Genomic DNA, 13,430 nt, shown 5'->3' with positions numbered 1-13,430 from the left:
GTATGTATGTATGGATGTGTGTATGGATGTATGTATGTATGTATATGTATATATATCTATGTATGTATATATATATATACTCCCGTTTGTCATTTGAATGCCGTGCAATATCCTTCGAAAAGTTAAGGCTGTACGTTAGGCATCGTTTCTAGCGGAGAAACATTCTGACATATAAAAATTTCAAGCATGTGTCTCACTATGATTCGGTTTACCTATGTAGTCTGACCTAAATACTAATGCAGCAACACAGTAACCTACCCAGATTCGCCATACTGCACCAAATGCTCTTACTATGAATCATGCGGTATTGAGATTATCTACTTTGTTATTGAATGCGATTCTTCTCTAGCTCTACCTATAGAACAGATGTGTTGGTACTGAATCCTGCTGTGGTAGTTTTGATTTACAGATGATCTGTCTCAACATCTATTTCTTCATCTATATCTTGTCGTTGACGATAGGATGAGTATGAGGGGCACATGGCGGACGCTCAGAACGCTGCCAATAAGTACAAGTCGGAGAGGGACGGATTTGAGAATAAAGTCAACGAATTAATAGAGGCAAGCCGTATTTGCGTTGATATATGTATTGCCAACCACCTACAGCAGGCCGTTTAATATACAAGAGTCGACCACCTACTATCACTGATGCTGGGCTTGTCATTGCACTAACCTTGTAGGAGCGCGACTCGCTGCAGGCGGAGAGAGACGAGGCTCTAGAGCGGCTAGAGGATATCGGTGAGGTATGTTGCCAACCGAATATGCGATTTGAATGCTATGTCCGACATCGTGTACATGCCTACTAGAAACAACATCACCTCTTCGTGTATCGAGGGTCTGCAACAACAATGTTGCTTCTATCCTATACCCCCTATGTGAGGTGACTACCGTTGTTCGTTGGATTGGACAATATGTGTATTATCGCGATATAAGGATCGAATACTCAATGTTCACCGCCCTTCTTTGCATCTAAACCTGTAGATGGACGACGATGAAAAGCTGCGGCTAGAAGAGCGAATTGTAGAACAAGACATAGAAATTGTAATAAGCAAGAAACGAAACACTAGAAACTCGAGCTGTGCACAGTATTGTTTGTTTATTGAGTTTATATTGTTTGATTTCAAACAGGGATTTTGTGGGGGGGTTTTTTGACAAGCCTTCCGGAGACATCATAATTTTTTACAGTTAGTTCATAGGTTTTCGAACATTCTCCTTTCACTTTTCTCAATTCTGCAGGAAGAGAACCGCTTGAAACTGGACTCGGTCAAGAAGTCAATCGCCAAACTCAAGGCAGAAAAAGATGATTCAATGAAGCAAGTAGCCACCTTGAAAGATGTATGTCTGCTGGAGACAACCGTCACGTTTATAAGCGTGTTGTTGTTTATCCGCAGTGATGCGCACTATGCCTATATTTCATCTCTTCTTGATTTCTCGACCTTTTTTTATTACTTTAACTGAAGATTGTAATTGTTGATATTCTGTGCAGCAACTTCGTGGCATGAAAACTGAGGTTGACAACGTGCTAAGGCAAGTGGCAGATGCTGAAGGGGACGAGTAGACACATGAGTAGAGAATTAGTATCATTTAAATAAACTAGTAAATGCGTCGCATTATCTTTTGTTGCTCAGTGGTTTTTTAGTGGCTTCAATCCATTGTCCTAACCATTGACGTTTCTGCATCTTCGAGATGAGAACAGTTCTCGCCAGTTGCGCTAAAAATGCGTGAGCTTTGTGTATATATGTGCGTTACACCTCTCCGCCCAATTAATTGTCGCGTATACTACCGCCGAAATATTGCCACACCTGGCCGCTTCATGGCAAAAGATTTCGCTCCCTCGTCGTGATGTAAGCACTTAACGACGTTGAAGTTGAACTGTACGCGTCCCAAACAGTATGCACTCGTGTCCCAAACAGCATGCACTCGTGTCCCAAACAGCATGCACTCGTGTCCCAAACAGCATGCACTCGCGTCCCAAACAGCATGCACTCGCGTCCCCAAACAGCATACACTCGTGTCCCAAACAGCATGCACTCGTGTCCCAAACAGCATGTGCGAAACTCAGCTATACACCCCACTCGAAAGTATTGAACAAATCTCGGACCCGATAGCGTTTCAGGTTGATTGAACGATATTCAATACTTGCAATTTATTGATTAAAACTACTTTGTCTCCGCCGTGGTGAGGCATCCTAGGACAGATGGTGTACTTCCTGTAACCCGTAAACAGGCGTTGCAAGGCCTTCGTACCTCGCTTTCAATTGCAGGGCCAGGAACATTGAGTAGTGTCTGCTTTGGTGCAGGTTGCCGCCGGTAAACCATAGTGCTTCTTGTTGTGTTGGCTTCCACATATTCCTCAGTTCACCTTCCCAGGGACCAGGATCCTTCTTGGTACCAGAGCCTAAGCCCCAAACCTTCCCTACTCGATCAGCCACCTCTGGGCTTATAATCTTGGCAGCGAATCCATTCATAGACCTGGAAATCATATGTAAATTTCATATTAGAAATTAAGTATGGATGGCGAGATACCGCAGTCTAAAACACTGTGTAGATGATGGCATGGTAGCAAAATCGAAAGGTTCAATATCTAACAGTTACACAACAGCTGCAAAGCAGGGATTCACGCGGCTCCAGGGGTTCTTACATAACACCACTTCCACTGAGTGAATTGGATATCTCCAAATGGCAGGGGAACTATCATCTCAAGTTGAGCATAGATGCACACAGAACATCACAATCGAGCCTTACTTGTAGCCAGTGGCGTATACGATCAAGTCCGCGGGGAGTTCACTCCCGTCTGTCAGCACGACTGAATTTTCATGAATGCGATCGATTGTCACGTTGTTACATAGTTTTACCCGCCCATCGATGACTAACTCTGATGCTCCAACATCCTGTAATGAATAAAAAAAGTGTTTAGTATCTAGCAAGTGATTGGGTACTTTGACAGTTACTAGATACAATGGTGTCGATTGACGATTTGTATAAATTAGCACTGTTTGAAGTTTGCCTCAGCTGTATATATATACAAACAATCGAAAGAGTTCTTATTGGAGAAAACAAGATTATCACACGCATATCGCTTCAAATATTGCACTTTGCTCTGACAACAATGGCAAACAATAGACCGTGCAGCAAACAAAAGCAAGAAGCAAGGAGATACGTACAATATAATAGCCCGATCCTCGGCGAAGATACTTCATGAACAAACCAGTGCCATCACAGCCCATGTCCAAAAGAAACCCGGTATTCACCAACTGTTTGTAAAACTCGGCATCTCTCCGCGACATCTCTTCCGCAACGCCGGCTTGTACCTTCGTAAGGACTTTGTATGGCATTGATGCTAGTAAAATGTCGGCCTTGTTGTGGTCAATGCCACTAGCTACAGCCTGTTCCGAGTATAGCGGATCTAAACAGAGCGACCGCTGGTAATTATAAAGCAGAAATGAAAATATAAATGTGAAATGTGCTGGAGCGACATTCAGGTAGGCCGCAGGTGAATCGAGATAAGACTTATACTACTAATTGTTTTAGTACAACGATCAAAACCGCGTCGCACCAGATAATTGTAATACAGATGTATATAGTAAGTAAGCACAACATTCCATAACTTCCAGCTGAAATAACTGTACGAGAGCGTCATACCTTGCAAAATTAGCGTAAATAATTTGCCGTACAAGGACTTATCTCTAGTATCCAGGACGTATACAATGGTGTATGAACCTGTTTCGCCACAGATCATCTAGATGCTTTAAGATCTAGTTCTAAGGTGAACTATCTATTGGTTCATTTCTAAAGAAGCTACGGAAGTATCGATATAACATATCGTATATTTAGCTATACAAACCTGTGTGTCTATCTTGGCCACCAGTGTTGAAGATCTCTGCACCATGGTCACACTCCCTGCACCACTCTCATACAACGCGGCGCATATGTCGTGCGCAGAGTTGTTTGAGCCGAGCACGACACATGACTTGCCCCTGTATCCTTCACTATAAATTGCGATCATAGTCACAGTAGATAAGAATCACGTACTTCAAGCAAAATGGTTGGGAAAGGATCCGTTATTGCATAGCGCGTGAGGGATGTCAATCTTTGTCGAGACTGTTCGTGATATAAGAGATGAGAACATACTAGGCGTAGCTACGCATTAAGAAACCCACGGCATGACATGTTAACGTGTTAATTCGATTCAGCGTCTCCCTATTGTTAGCAACATATACCCACATGGTGGTCCAAACAGGCAGAGAGACAACACTTTAGATTTTTGCGCACCTGTGTCCATGTGCACTCGAGTGATGTATCTCGCCCTTGAACTCATCCGCTCCAGGGAAATCCGGGACGTTTGGCAGTCCGGACATGCCAGTCGCCATGATCACGTGTTTGGGGCGTAGCACGTGCAAATTTGTACCGTCTCTTGTCACGTTAACTGTCCACTCCTATTATATGAGACAGGACGGAATCCATGTCGACATCGGGATATTGTGTGTGCGGGTAAATTTGTATGCGCATTCTGGCGGTGATACTTAAAACCTATGCCAACTTAACCGTCTGTTTACTGTAACCTTACCGCGGATACGCTCGATAGTCAAAAGCTTCAGTGCGGACCTCAAAGGAGAAAAAAATACCTACCTTTGCATTGCTGTCGTACACAGCTTTTGTACAGGCGGTGTTGCCCCAGAAATTTAGGTCAAGAAGTTTTGTATACATTTCCAGCCAATCTCCCATCTTATCCTTCGGTGTATACAGTGGCCAGAAATCCGGGAACATTATATACGGCAAGTGGCAGTACTGTGATGAACGAAATGTCGCCGAAGTGTGATCAAAACGATGCAGAACCATTGCAAATATGCTATAAGTATTCTTAAGTTTTGTACGACAGGTGACGACAACGTGATGCAAGAGACGATTCCACATATGTTCATATACCTAGCACAGTAATCGTTGAAAATGCACTCACAAAGCGCCTCACATGGCCCATGTTTGTCTGTGAGATCTTCAACTCACTCTCTAGGCATGACTATGATGCAAGCCAAAAGGTGTTTTAAAGCTGACATGCTGAGAATTCAAATTTTCAAAGGCAATTTAGATATCCACATGAAAATGCAAAATCTGATATCACTAACCATAGCGCAACACGCGTAACAACTCACCTGCACTGGATCGTGCAAGCAGAGCGACTTGTACCGATGTCGCCAGCTATCTCCGGCTTTCTCTCGCTTCTCCACAATAATAGTCGGTACACCCATGCGCTTCAGTCTAGCTCCCAGCATAATGCCCGCTTGGCCTCCGCCAATGATCACACAGTACGGTTGTTTATCATCAGATCCCCCAAGTTCCCGTAATTCTTTCTCCTTCTCTTCCAGCCAGCTCGACCGGTTCATCACCACTCCATGCTCCACACCTTTGGGCCGAGATATTCCCGCCAGTTCCTCGTGACCAATCAGCTCTGTTATACTCGTTAGCAGTGTGAAGCACTTCCCGTGCTCATTGATACGCACGTGCGCACGACCACGTGCCACACATGTATTATAAGTCAACAATGCCTCCAGCATACCGCTGCCGTCTGCAGCAGGTGTAACGTCTCCGTCCACACTCCAGTTCGTAGGTTGAATATGAGCGAGTGTGCTGGTTAGCATTTCTTGTATTGCATCTCTTCCTTCCATCGTTTTGATATTCCATGTGAACGACACGAGGTCGCGCCAGTAGCACTCCTCTGAATTTAAAGCCCAAATTGTGAGAATTGTTAAAATGAACTAACTTGTATCTCCATTCCAAGACCACATTCTTAGTTGGTCGTTAATTGTGACTTTTGGCTTTGTAAGTCGTAAACAATAGCAACTTTACTTTAAGAAAGGCTATTAAAATAGCTCCAATACAAGTCACAGTTGAACTGGATATATACCGGTAAATTGGTGAAGCGACAAGCTCCGCTTAGTACCGGCCCGGTAGTCGACCTTTGTACCAAAAGCGCATTTTCTTTATCTACTAACTGTTATAAGCGTATTGACGAAGACAATAAACGTGTTGCATACGGATCGCTATTTTCCGTGTGCTGTCCCACCGGTGCATGTTCTCCTCCGTCTGCTAGACTTATGAAAGTAAATTTGTATGCCCCTGCTCACTCTTGATATTGCTATCGAATCCATAATGCTCGAGCCGCCGTTGATTCTTAAACTATGATTCATGAGAACCATCTTGCTAAGTGACTGAATACTTAACTCATATATAAATAAGTGTGTACAAAGCATGGCTGGGCAGCATAGAAGCTGCGCTCGAAATATGTTCGACTGCATGCAGAAAAAACAACTAGCAAACAATGAAACGTAAAGTCAAAGCGAAGGGAGTGTACTGATAGAAGCTGGCAAGTATAAAGATAGGGCCCCGACAAAAGAGATGAGACGACACGCTCAGATTCCTCGATCAGCGAAGCTAAGTCATGTGCGCATAATGCTTTGCATGAATGATATCTTTATCCAGTTTGTAGGCATTCTTGACTAGCCATTTGAACACACTATACGCATGAAACAACCTAATCAATCACACCTGGGAGGATTTTAGCCCCCACTCCTTGATCATGGTATCCAACTGAACTCGCAACTATTGCGTTTCACAGTAATCTCTATTTCGCGATAACGTCCCAGACACCGCTAAAGATGTGATTGTTGTTCAGCGAGTCGAGCATTTTTGAGTATGTAAAACCACATACCTGCGAATAACTGAATCAAATCGTCTATATTCTTATGTTCAATGGCCAGTTCGAATTGCGACAGCCATGCCTCGACGGGATTAGACATTTCTTCGGTCATTGCTCGTTATTCCAGCTCAGATTTTGCACACAGAAAACAACAATGGTATGGCCTGGAACTCAAAGTCATATACATCAACGTTAGATACAAACAAAAAAATATTATTTTTTATTATCGTTGATATCTCCCGCTAAAATACATTTACATATATAGTCATTCATCTGTTTATTTACTCTTGGAAGTTGTGTCGAATCTAGGTGTTTGCATGATGATTACGTTTTTACTATAATAGAATGCACCTATCCTGCAGTAAAAAACGTTGAACGTAATAAATGACTCAATTTAAATATGTCTGTCAGCGTGCTATGGTCGTCTACTTGTGATCTTTTCGTACGACAGATGTATATCGGTATGTGCGCATTTCATAGAAGGAACAGATTGGCGTTCTTATGGGATGACGACTTGTCGAAGATTAGAGCGAGTGAATACGGCACACATTCCCACATTACAATATGTACACATATCTTTATTTCACCTGTACGCATTTCATTAACACATAGCCAAAAAGATCATATACCGAACTATGGCGATCTGCAAGCTGACTGTGCTGATAAGCACAAGCTGGATACGAGTCATCAATCACGGCAATACCTTCAAGGCTAATCTAAGTATGATGGTAGTGCTACGCAGACACCAGGATTGTTCAATATACAATTGCGTCTTGTACGTATTGTAGGACATGTTGTCTACAGGTAACCAATAGCCACTGCTTTCGTGAGACGTAGTTGGATGCTCAAGTGGGTGTACAAAGGTGTTTCTTGATTCCACACGTACGCTACTAACAATACAAAAATTAAATACGGTGGTATAACACATGGCGCACAGTCGACCAAACAGAGGGTATTGGCTTGTGTACACAGGATAGATTTTGATTATTTCGATCTATACTACTTGATAAGATCCCTACGTGTAAGTATGTTGTTGGTACTATAGATACTGTATGTTATGATAGCAGCACTCTGAGCTATGTATTGGTATTATAGATACTGTATGTTATGATAGCAGCACTCTGAGCTAATTATAGATACTTGCAGTTGATTAAGCAAGACCGGATGAACATGTTCAATTGCTTTTGTGTGTTCTCACTTTTATTAATTCTATCTTATTATGTTACTATCTACAGTGCATGCTTACCTTGTCAGTAAGAACTGTGTTACTTGCATTGTTAGCAAGAAAGGATCGTATTGCACGTTTTGTTAGCAAAGGGTACGTATCGGCTATTAAAACTCTTCATTATACACTTACTAAACTTAGAAGTGCTCTTCGGCAAACCTCATTTTGTATTTAGCTGCCACCTTCCCAATAGTCTTCCCCAGGAAAGGAGGCCCACAGAAAAACACAGTAGGCATGTGCTTGCTCTCAGAACCAATTTCGCCGAGCAACCCATCTATATCGGGCCGTCCAAACTCTACTGCATGCCTCAACCCCGAGATAGCGTCGTAGCCATCCTCGCCCATACGCAAAAGCTGCAAGAATTGAGCCCCAATGTTCTCGGCTGATTTCTTGGACGTCACGTATATGTGCAGCTGCAGCATCTGTCTTAGCTCCGTATCCTTAGCACGTCGCAGCTCGACCTGGTTGATGAGGTCTTCGATCCAGGAGAGTGATTCCATGTTACGAACGGTCCACACAAAGTGTACACGTTCTAGTGCAAAGTTTCTTGGTTTCTTCTCGGGATGCTCTGATATATCCAGCAGGGTATCCAACAGTGCCGCAAAGGGTGTGACACCAATCCCACCGGCCATTACCACCGCACGCTTCACATGGAACATACTCGCAGCAGGCGCTCCGAATGGGCCCACCACCACACACTTCCGCAGGCTCGGGGACATATTCACATCAGACGTCAAGGCGCCACCCAGGTTTCTGCACGAATCCTGATTGCCGACACTAACGCTCTGGTTGTAGTTAGGTTTGCCTCCCCCTGATATACCGGTAGCCGCCAATGGTGGCATGGGTAAATATACCGCAAAGTCGGACGGTAGTACACCTGTGTACTGGCGCTCCTGGGCGAGAGACAAGAGCTTCTTCGTCCATGGTCCGACCGCCTTACAGTACAATACAAGCTCTTCACGAGTACCGGAGCTGGCTACAGAGAAGGGGTGAAATTCGTGCACAGCAATATCCGGCAGCATGATGCGTACGTAGCTACCAGCCGTGAGCTTGCTGTGAGCGGCCTTGTATGGTATGGTTACCTTGGTTACCTTGTCCGGTAGAGCCTCGAGCCTGGCGCCGAATTCAGTCGCGCCGGATAGCAAGCGGAATTGCACAAAGTGGAGGAACTTAGATAGGAACCAGATGGTGCCAGGTACAGCCCGGAACTTCCAGAAATTTGGTGAATGAATAAGGAGTATAGAGAACCAGAAGTAATACAGGCGATGCGTTACATAGAAGGTGCGGAATAGGTCCATCTTAGCGATCATAGGCTTCATGAATTTCGGAACGTCTCCGGTTCTAGCGAGCGCCGGTAAATACATCAGTACGAACAAAACGGTCAGGAATACTCCTGTGATGAAAGCTGCACCGAGGATGAGTCCAAAAGTTTTCCATTTGTTATCCCACAAGCCAGGCATTTTGATATAATCGATTTTGTGCCACAATGTGGAGTATAGAGTATATTCCAATCATCTTGCCAATGAAAACGTGGTCGGCGACATGGTTATGTGTGTTGAAGATATGGAAGATCCACATTTGCCTCGCCCAACTCAGCACATTCCTCATCAGAAGAAGATACAGAAAGCAAGTGTTCATCATTATATTCCAGGCTCCCAGCTTCGCCAGACCAAACGATATGTACGGAACTTGATTGTAGTAAGTGTGGAACGCGTAGACCGAGATGATCACAGTGGCTGCCAGCCACACAAAAGCGCCACCGACTTCGCGCTGATGATTGCGAAGCCAGTACGTGTGCGACTTCGTGGAGTAGCTATTCTTGCTTTCTGACTTCATCCAGGATAACACGGTAGCAGACAGGTCGAGTAGTCTGTCTGTATCCGTGCGTTGCATCCAGTGCACGAAATCTGCTCGTGGGATGTGCACCTGTTCATAGTCCAGGGTAGAGGATTTGCGTGAAATGGCACTCGTAATGAAGTTGTCCACGAGACTGCGTGCATCAGAATCGGAGAGTACCACTTTGCTCGACGCGCGGCCGTTGTGCAAAAGTGCTAGAAGCTCGGCGTACTCGATGGTGCCAGACTTGTCACTGTCCACCATATCGAACATCAGCTCTGATCTGGCTGTACGGTCGAGCGACAGTAGATCGTTTACGGTCGTTTTGAACTCTGAGAAGGAGATAACGCCATCCTTATTCATGTCAAACACCTTGTCGAATAGCACACGAGCGTGATCTCGGTCCAACTCTTTGAAGGCGCTGTAGAACTCGTCTATATGAAGGCACGCATCTCTACTTGAGAACTTTATGAATTGCACACACATGGCGCGTACGGCTATTTCGTTCGCGGATATTACCCGCTCTCTGCGTTTGATGTGCTTTTTCTTCAAGCTCCGATTCATGGGACACAAGGCCTCTTCTAACAGGTCTGTTAGCTTTTTTGTCTCCAGCATCTGCAGCCACACCTTCAGAGAGGTGCCGGCGCTCCTGGGGAGTCTGTGCAATAAGTGTCGGATAGTTTTTGACTCTTTGGGTCCCGTTTATTCATAGAAGCTCAACACGGGATGATCGTTCAAGAAGATGGGAAGCATGGTCTCCATACCAACCCATCCTGATTCATCGATATCTAGCGCTTGGAATAGGCGGTTTACGTACACTGCGGGTAGATCTGAAAATGCAGTGATGAATTCCCTATGGTTGAGCCCGCCATCTTCTCCGGAATACGCGAAGGCTAAGGCAACCAACCCCTGTGCCATTTCCTTATGCCATTTGGAATCGGTTTTGCCACGCATCTTAGCCATGGATTTAGTAATTATCTCTTTACTCACCTTTCCGCTCCTGTCTCCATGTACTCGCTTAACTCGGCCGATAGTCAGAATCAAGTGTAGTACTACCACATATATGGCAATAATGGATGAAATAGATGAAGGCTGCGGCATGCTAGCAGGATATGAGGAGAGTAATGGGACTAAGTACAAGCACTCACCATCGACCGGGCACACATACATTGCCAACCAGAACATCATCCCATGAGCACCAGCTACGACGAGGGCAGTGTGCGCAATAGTATTGTGCAAAAACTTCCACTTGCGCACAGATAGGCCCTGGCGAATGGCGGGGACCGGAGAGAGCGTGACAGGCAGCCACAAACACGCAGCGACCACACCGATAAGTAGTGTGATTTGTGCTAGAAGATTCTTAAGTTGGCTGAAACTTTGTTGTTCGCTGATGTTGGGAGTAGTGAGTGCCATCGTGAGGGCTGTGTGTACCACCATGAACCAACCAGCCGTGATTCCGAGTTGGTTGCGAATCTGGAGCCAGGATGGTAGATAAAACGGTAACATTTTATTACAGTCCTTGCGGATTATTTGGTGAATATGGGCCAGTTTTCCGGGTAGATAAGTCACCGCCAGAAGCGTTAGGGCAGTGTTCGAACAGGCCTTGTTTATGACGAGCGCAGGCTGGTCCCAGGTGTACACAGGCGCATTGGGAATAGGCGAATCGAACACCATATACCACAGCGTACAGTACACTAAAAAGAAAGTCAAGATGATGAATATCGCGATCGCCGCCCTACCCCATTTGGACCAGTTGCTGTATCCATTGGCCTCCATCTGGCGTGCGTTGTCGAGGTTTCCAATGTCGAATGGCCTCAAGCCAATCCCACTACCCAGATTCATCGCCGTGTTTTTGGCTGTGATGTCGTTGCCACACACGGGCACGGCGTCTTCACTACGTAACATGTCTTTTTGGGGCAATTCCGAGACAGTGTTGAACGCTTTTACAAGACTCACATACGAGTGCGAAATTCTGCTCGTTAGGCACTCGGCCATCAGGGCCGCCTGCAATTGCTCGGCCACACTTGAGTCCTGATCGTGCTGGCGCGTGTTCCTGATATCGATCATCACAATGCCTGTGCCCCCGCTATTCAACTTCTCCGCCCCTCTTCGGCGCAGTATGGCTGCATTCTCTTTGACGAATCGTGTGTGCGATGTACACGGGATGCACACCACCACCACATCCGCCTGAGAGATCGCATCGGGAACAGTTCGAATGCGCTGTCTCGCGACATCCTTCTGCAAATGATGGTGAATAGCATAGTCCGGGTGGAACAACTCCACTGATCCCACAGACCCACTGCCTGCTGGGGTGCGCACGCCCAATAATACATCGTGGCCAGTTCGGAGTAACGCATCGATCATGGCCACACCGTACGGCCCCTTGCCAATTATTGCTATCCGCCCTAAATCTTTGCTAGCGATTGGCTCTGTATCTATGCCTGCAACATCTTCAACTGTGTCAGTTTTTTCTTCTACGTCACTGTTCTTGGATAGCTCATCAATCGGTGCTCTACTAGTTGTGTTGTACATCGTGCGTGCACAGCTTTGTACTGCTTGTATATACTATCTGCACTGTCTGTACTCCCTCTCTGGTCGTAGCACAGCACGTTATTACGCAACATGCATACACTAGAATTTTAGTAGCTGAGCTAGTTTCTATTCATATGATAATGAAAACTTTTTAAAACGGCTCACTCGAGTGACTATCGCTATTTAACTACTACTTGTGTATTTTATGTATACAAAAAAAATTATCTTTCCAATCGTCACGGGAAGTTTTTGCAGAACGATCTCTGCTGGGGCCTGTAGTATCTATTTTGCTGGCGCCGCTGGGTTATCTATTGTATTAACAAGTCTCATCTGTACACATATCTGGCTGTTGTCTACTGCAGCGCTGGACTGCAGGCTGCCCTGACATTCTTTTCAAAATACTATATAAAGCGAGCTCCTCGCGAGTCAGACTGCCATGAGCCTCGGGAGAACTACATTTATTTTTTTAATGTTTCATAGTTGCCAAACCTTTTTCAAAAAATGAATGGAAATACGTCCGCCCTCAAACGGATTACGAATTTACGGTCACCATAAACCATAGCCGAGACTCTGCCGTCCATGACCTAGGGCAGCGGTCCATAAAATCGTGTTTTTGGGCCTGATGGCTCTGCTCTGCTGACAACGGAACTGCAGTGACGCATCTGGTAAATCTATATTCACAACATTCCGAGAGTAGATCTATTACGTCACGTACACGTCATCTTATTTCAATCTGAGCACCTCTCGACAGGACGAGCCTCTGAACTTCTGAATACTGAAGTCTGAAAGTTCAAGTACGAGCCGTAACCTTCGTGTTCCAAGCAGTTTGCTCTCGTTTTTTAAAAACTATCAGCTTTATCACTCATACTGCAACCATTTCAATTCGCTCGGTCTCATCAAGATCCTTGTTCCTGTGCTTGCTCTGTAATAACCCAGGGGGCCAGGATTATGTTCCTAGGTTTTCTCGATGTTGTTTTATTGTTTTTAACTTGCACACAAATAAGCAGGTCAATTGCAACACTATAGTAGACATCACAAACGGAATAATAGTCAATAAGTTATCGTGACCATTGATGTGTTATACGTATCATATACACATATGCATGTGTAAATACACAAATATATATCTATGTATATATATATAA

The 13,430-nt window shown here is 44.9% G+C and overlaps 5 protein-coding genes across 6 annotated transcripts; 1 reads left to right on the top strand and 4 right to left on the bottom strand.

Annotated features, from left to right (window-relative positions):
- Positions 1-679: 679 nt before the first annotated feature.
- Positions 680-1,557, top strand: SARC_11206 (hypothetical protein; the record flags this gene model as incomplete). The annotated part of the gene is made up of 3 exons (XM_014294717.1): positions 680-742; positions 1,236-1,334; positions 1,486-1,557. Coding segments are annotated over 3 exons (234 nt in total), but the record flags the coding sequence as incomplete, so codon positions are not given.
- Positions 1,558-2,116: 559 nt separating this feature from the next.
- On the bottom strand, positions 2,117-6,884 carry SARC_11205. Of its 2 annotated transcripts, none has more exons than XM_014294716.1 (8): positions 6,705-6,884; positions 5,149-5,711; positions 4,628-4,786; positions 4,271-4,434; positions 3,843-3,987; positions 3,163-3,420; positions 2,744-2,889; positions 2,117-2,470 (listed from the first exon to the last, which is right to left on the bottom strand). In XM_014294716.1, exons 1-8 carry the CDS (start codon positions 6,802-6,804, stop codon positions 2,188-2,190), a joined length of 1,818 nt encoding a protein of 605 aa, XP_014150191.1. In that variant the 5' UTR covers positions 6,805-6,884; the 3' UTR covers positions 2,117-2,187. The 2 variants fall into 2 exon arrangements, with proteins under 2 accessions (XP_014150191.1, XP_014150190.1); XM_014294715.1 differs by lacking the exon at positions 6,705-6,884 and adding an exon at positions 5,901-5,963.
- Positions 6,885-8,054: 1,170 nt separating this feature from the next.
- SARC_11204 (hypothetical protein) lies at positions 8,055-9,281 on the bottom strand (the record flags this gene model as incomplete). Its single annotated transcript, XM_014294714.1, has 1 exon — positions 8,055-9,281. One exon carries the CDS (start codon positions 9,279-9,281, stop codon positions 8,055-8,057), a length of 1,227 nt encoding a protein of 408 aa, XP_014150189.1.
- A 76-nt stretch (positions 9,282-9,357) lies between these two features.
- On the bottom strand, positions 9,358-10,368 carry SARC_11203 (hypothetical protein; the record flags this gene model as incomplete). Its single annotated transcript, XM_014294713.1, has 1 exon — positions 9,358-10,368. One exon carries the CDS (start codon positions 10,366-10,368, stop codon positions 9,358-9,360), a length of 1,011 nt encoding a protein of 336 aa, XP_014150188.1.
- Positions 10,369-10,455: 87 nt separating this feature from the next.
- On the bottom strand, positions 10,456-12,285 carry SARC_11202 (hypothetical protein; the record flags this gene model as incomplete). The annotated part of the gene is made up of 2 exons (XM_014294712.1): positions 10,456-10,805; positions 10,902-12,285. The coding sequence occupies 2 exons, from the start codon at positions 12,283-12,285 to the stop codon at positions 10,456-10,458; spliced, it is 1,734 nt and encodes a 577-aa protein (XP_014150187.1).
- Positions 12,286-13,430: the final 1,145 nt, after the last annotated feature.

Source organism: Sphaeroforma arctica (genome assembly GCF_001186125.1).
Source record: "Sphaeroforma arctica JP610 unplaced genomic scaffold supercont1.1570, whole genome shotgun sequence".
Classification (NCBI taxonomy): Eukaryota; class Ichthyosporea; order Ichthyophonida; genus Sphaeroforma; species Sphaeroforma arctica.
The sequence above is the reverse complement of the archived record's forward strand: the minus strand, read 5'-3'. Positions and strand labels throughout refer to the sequence as shown.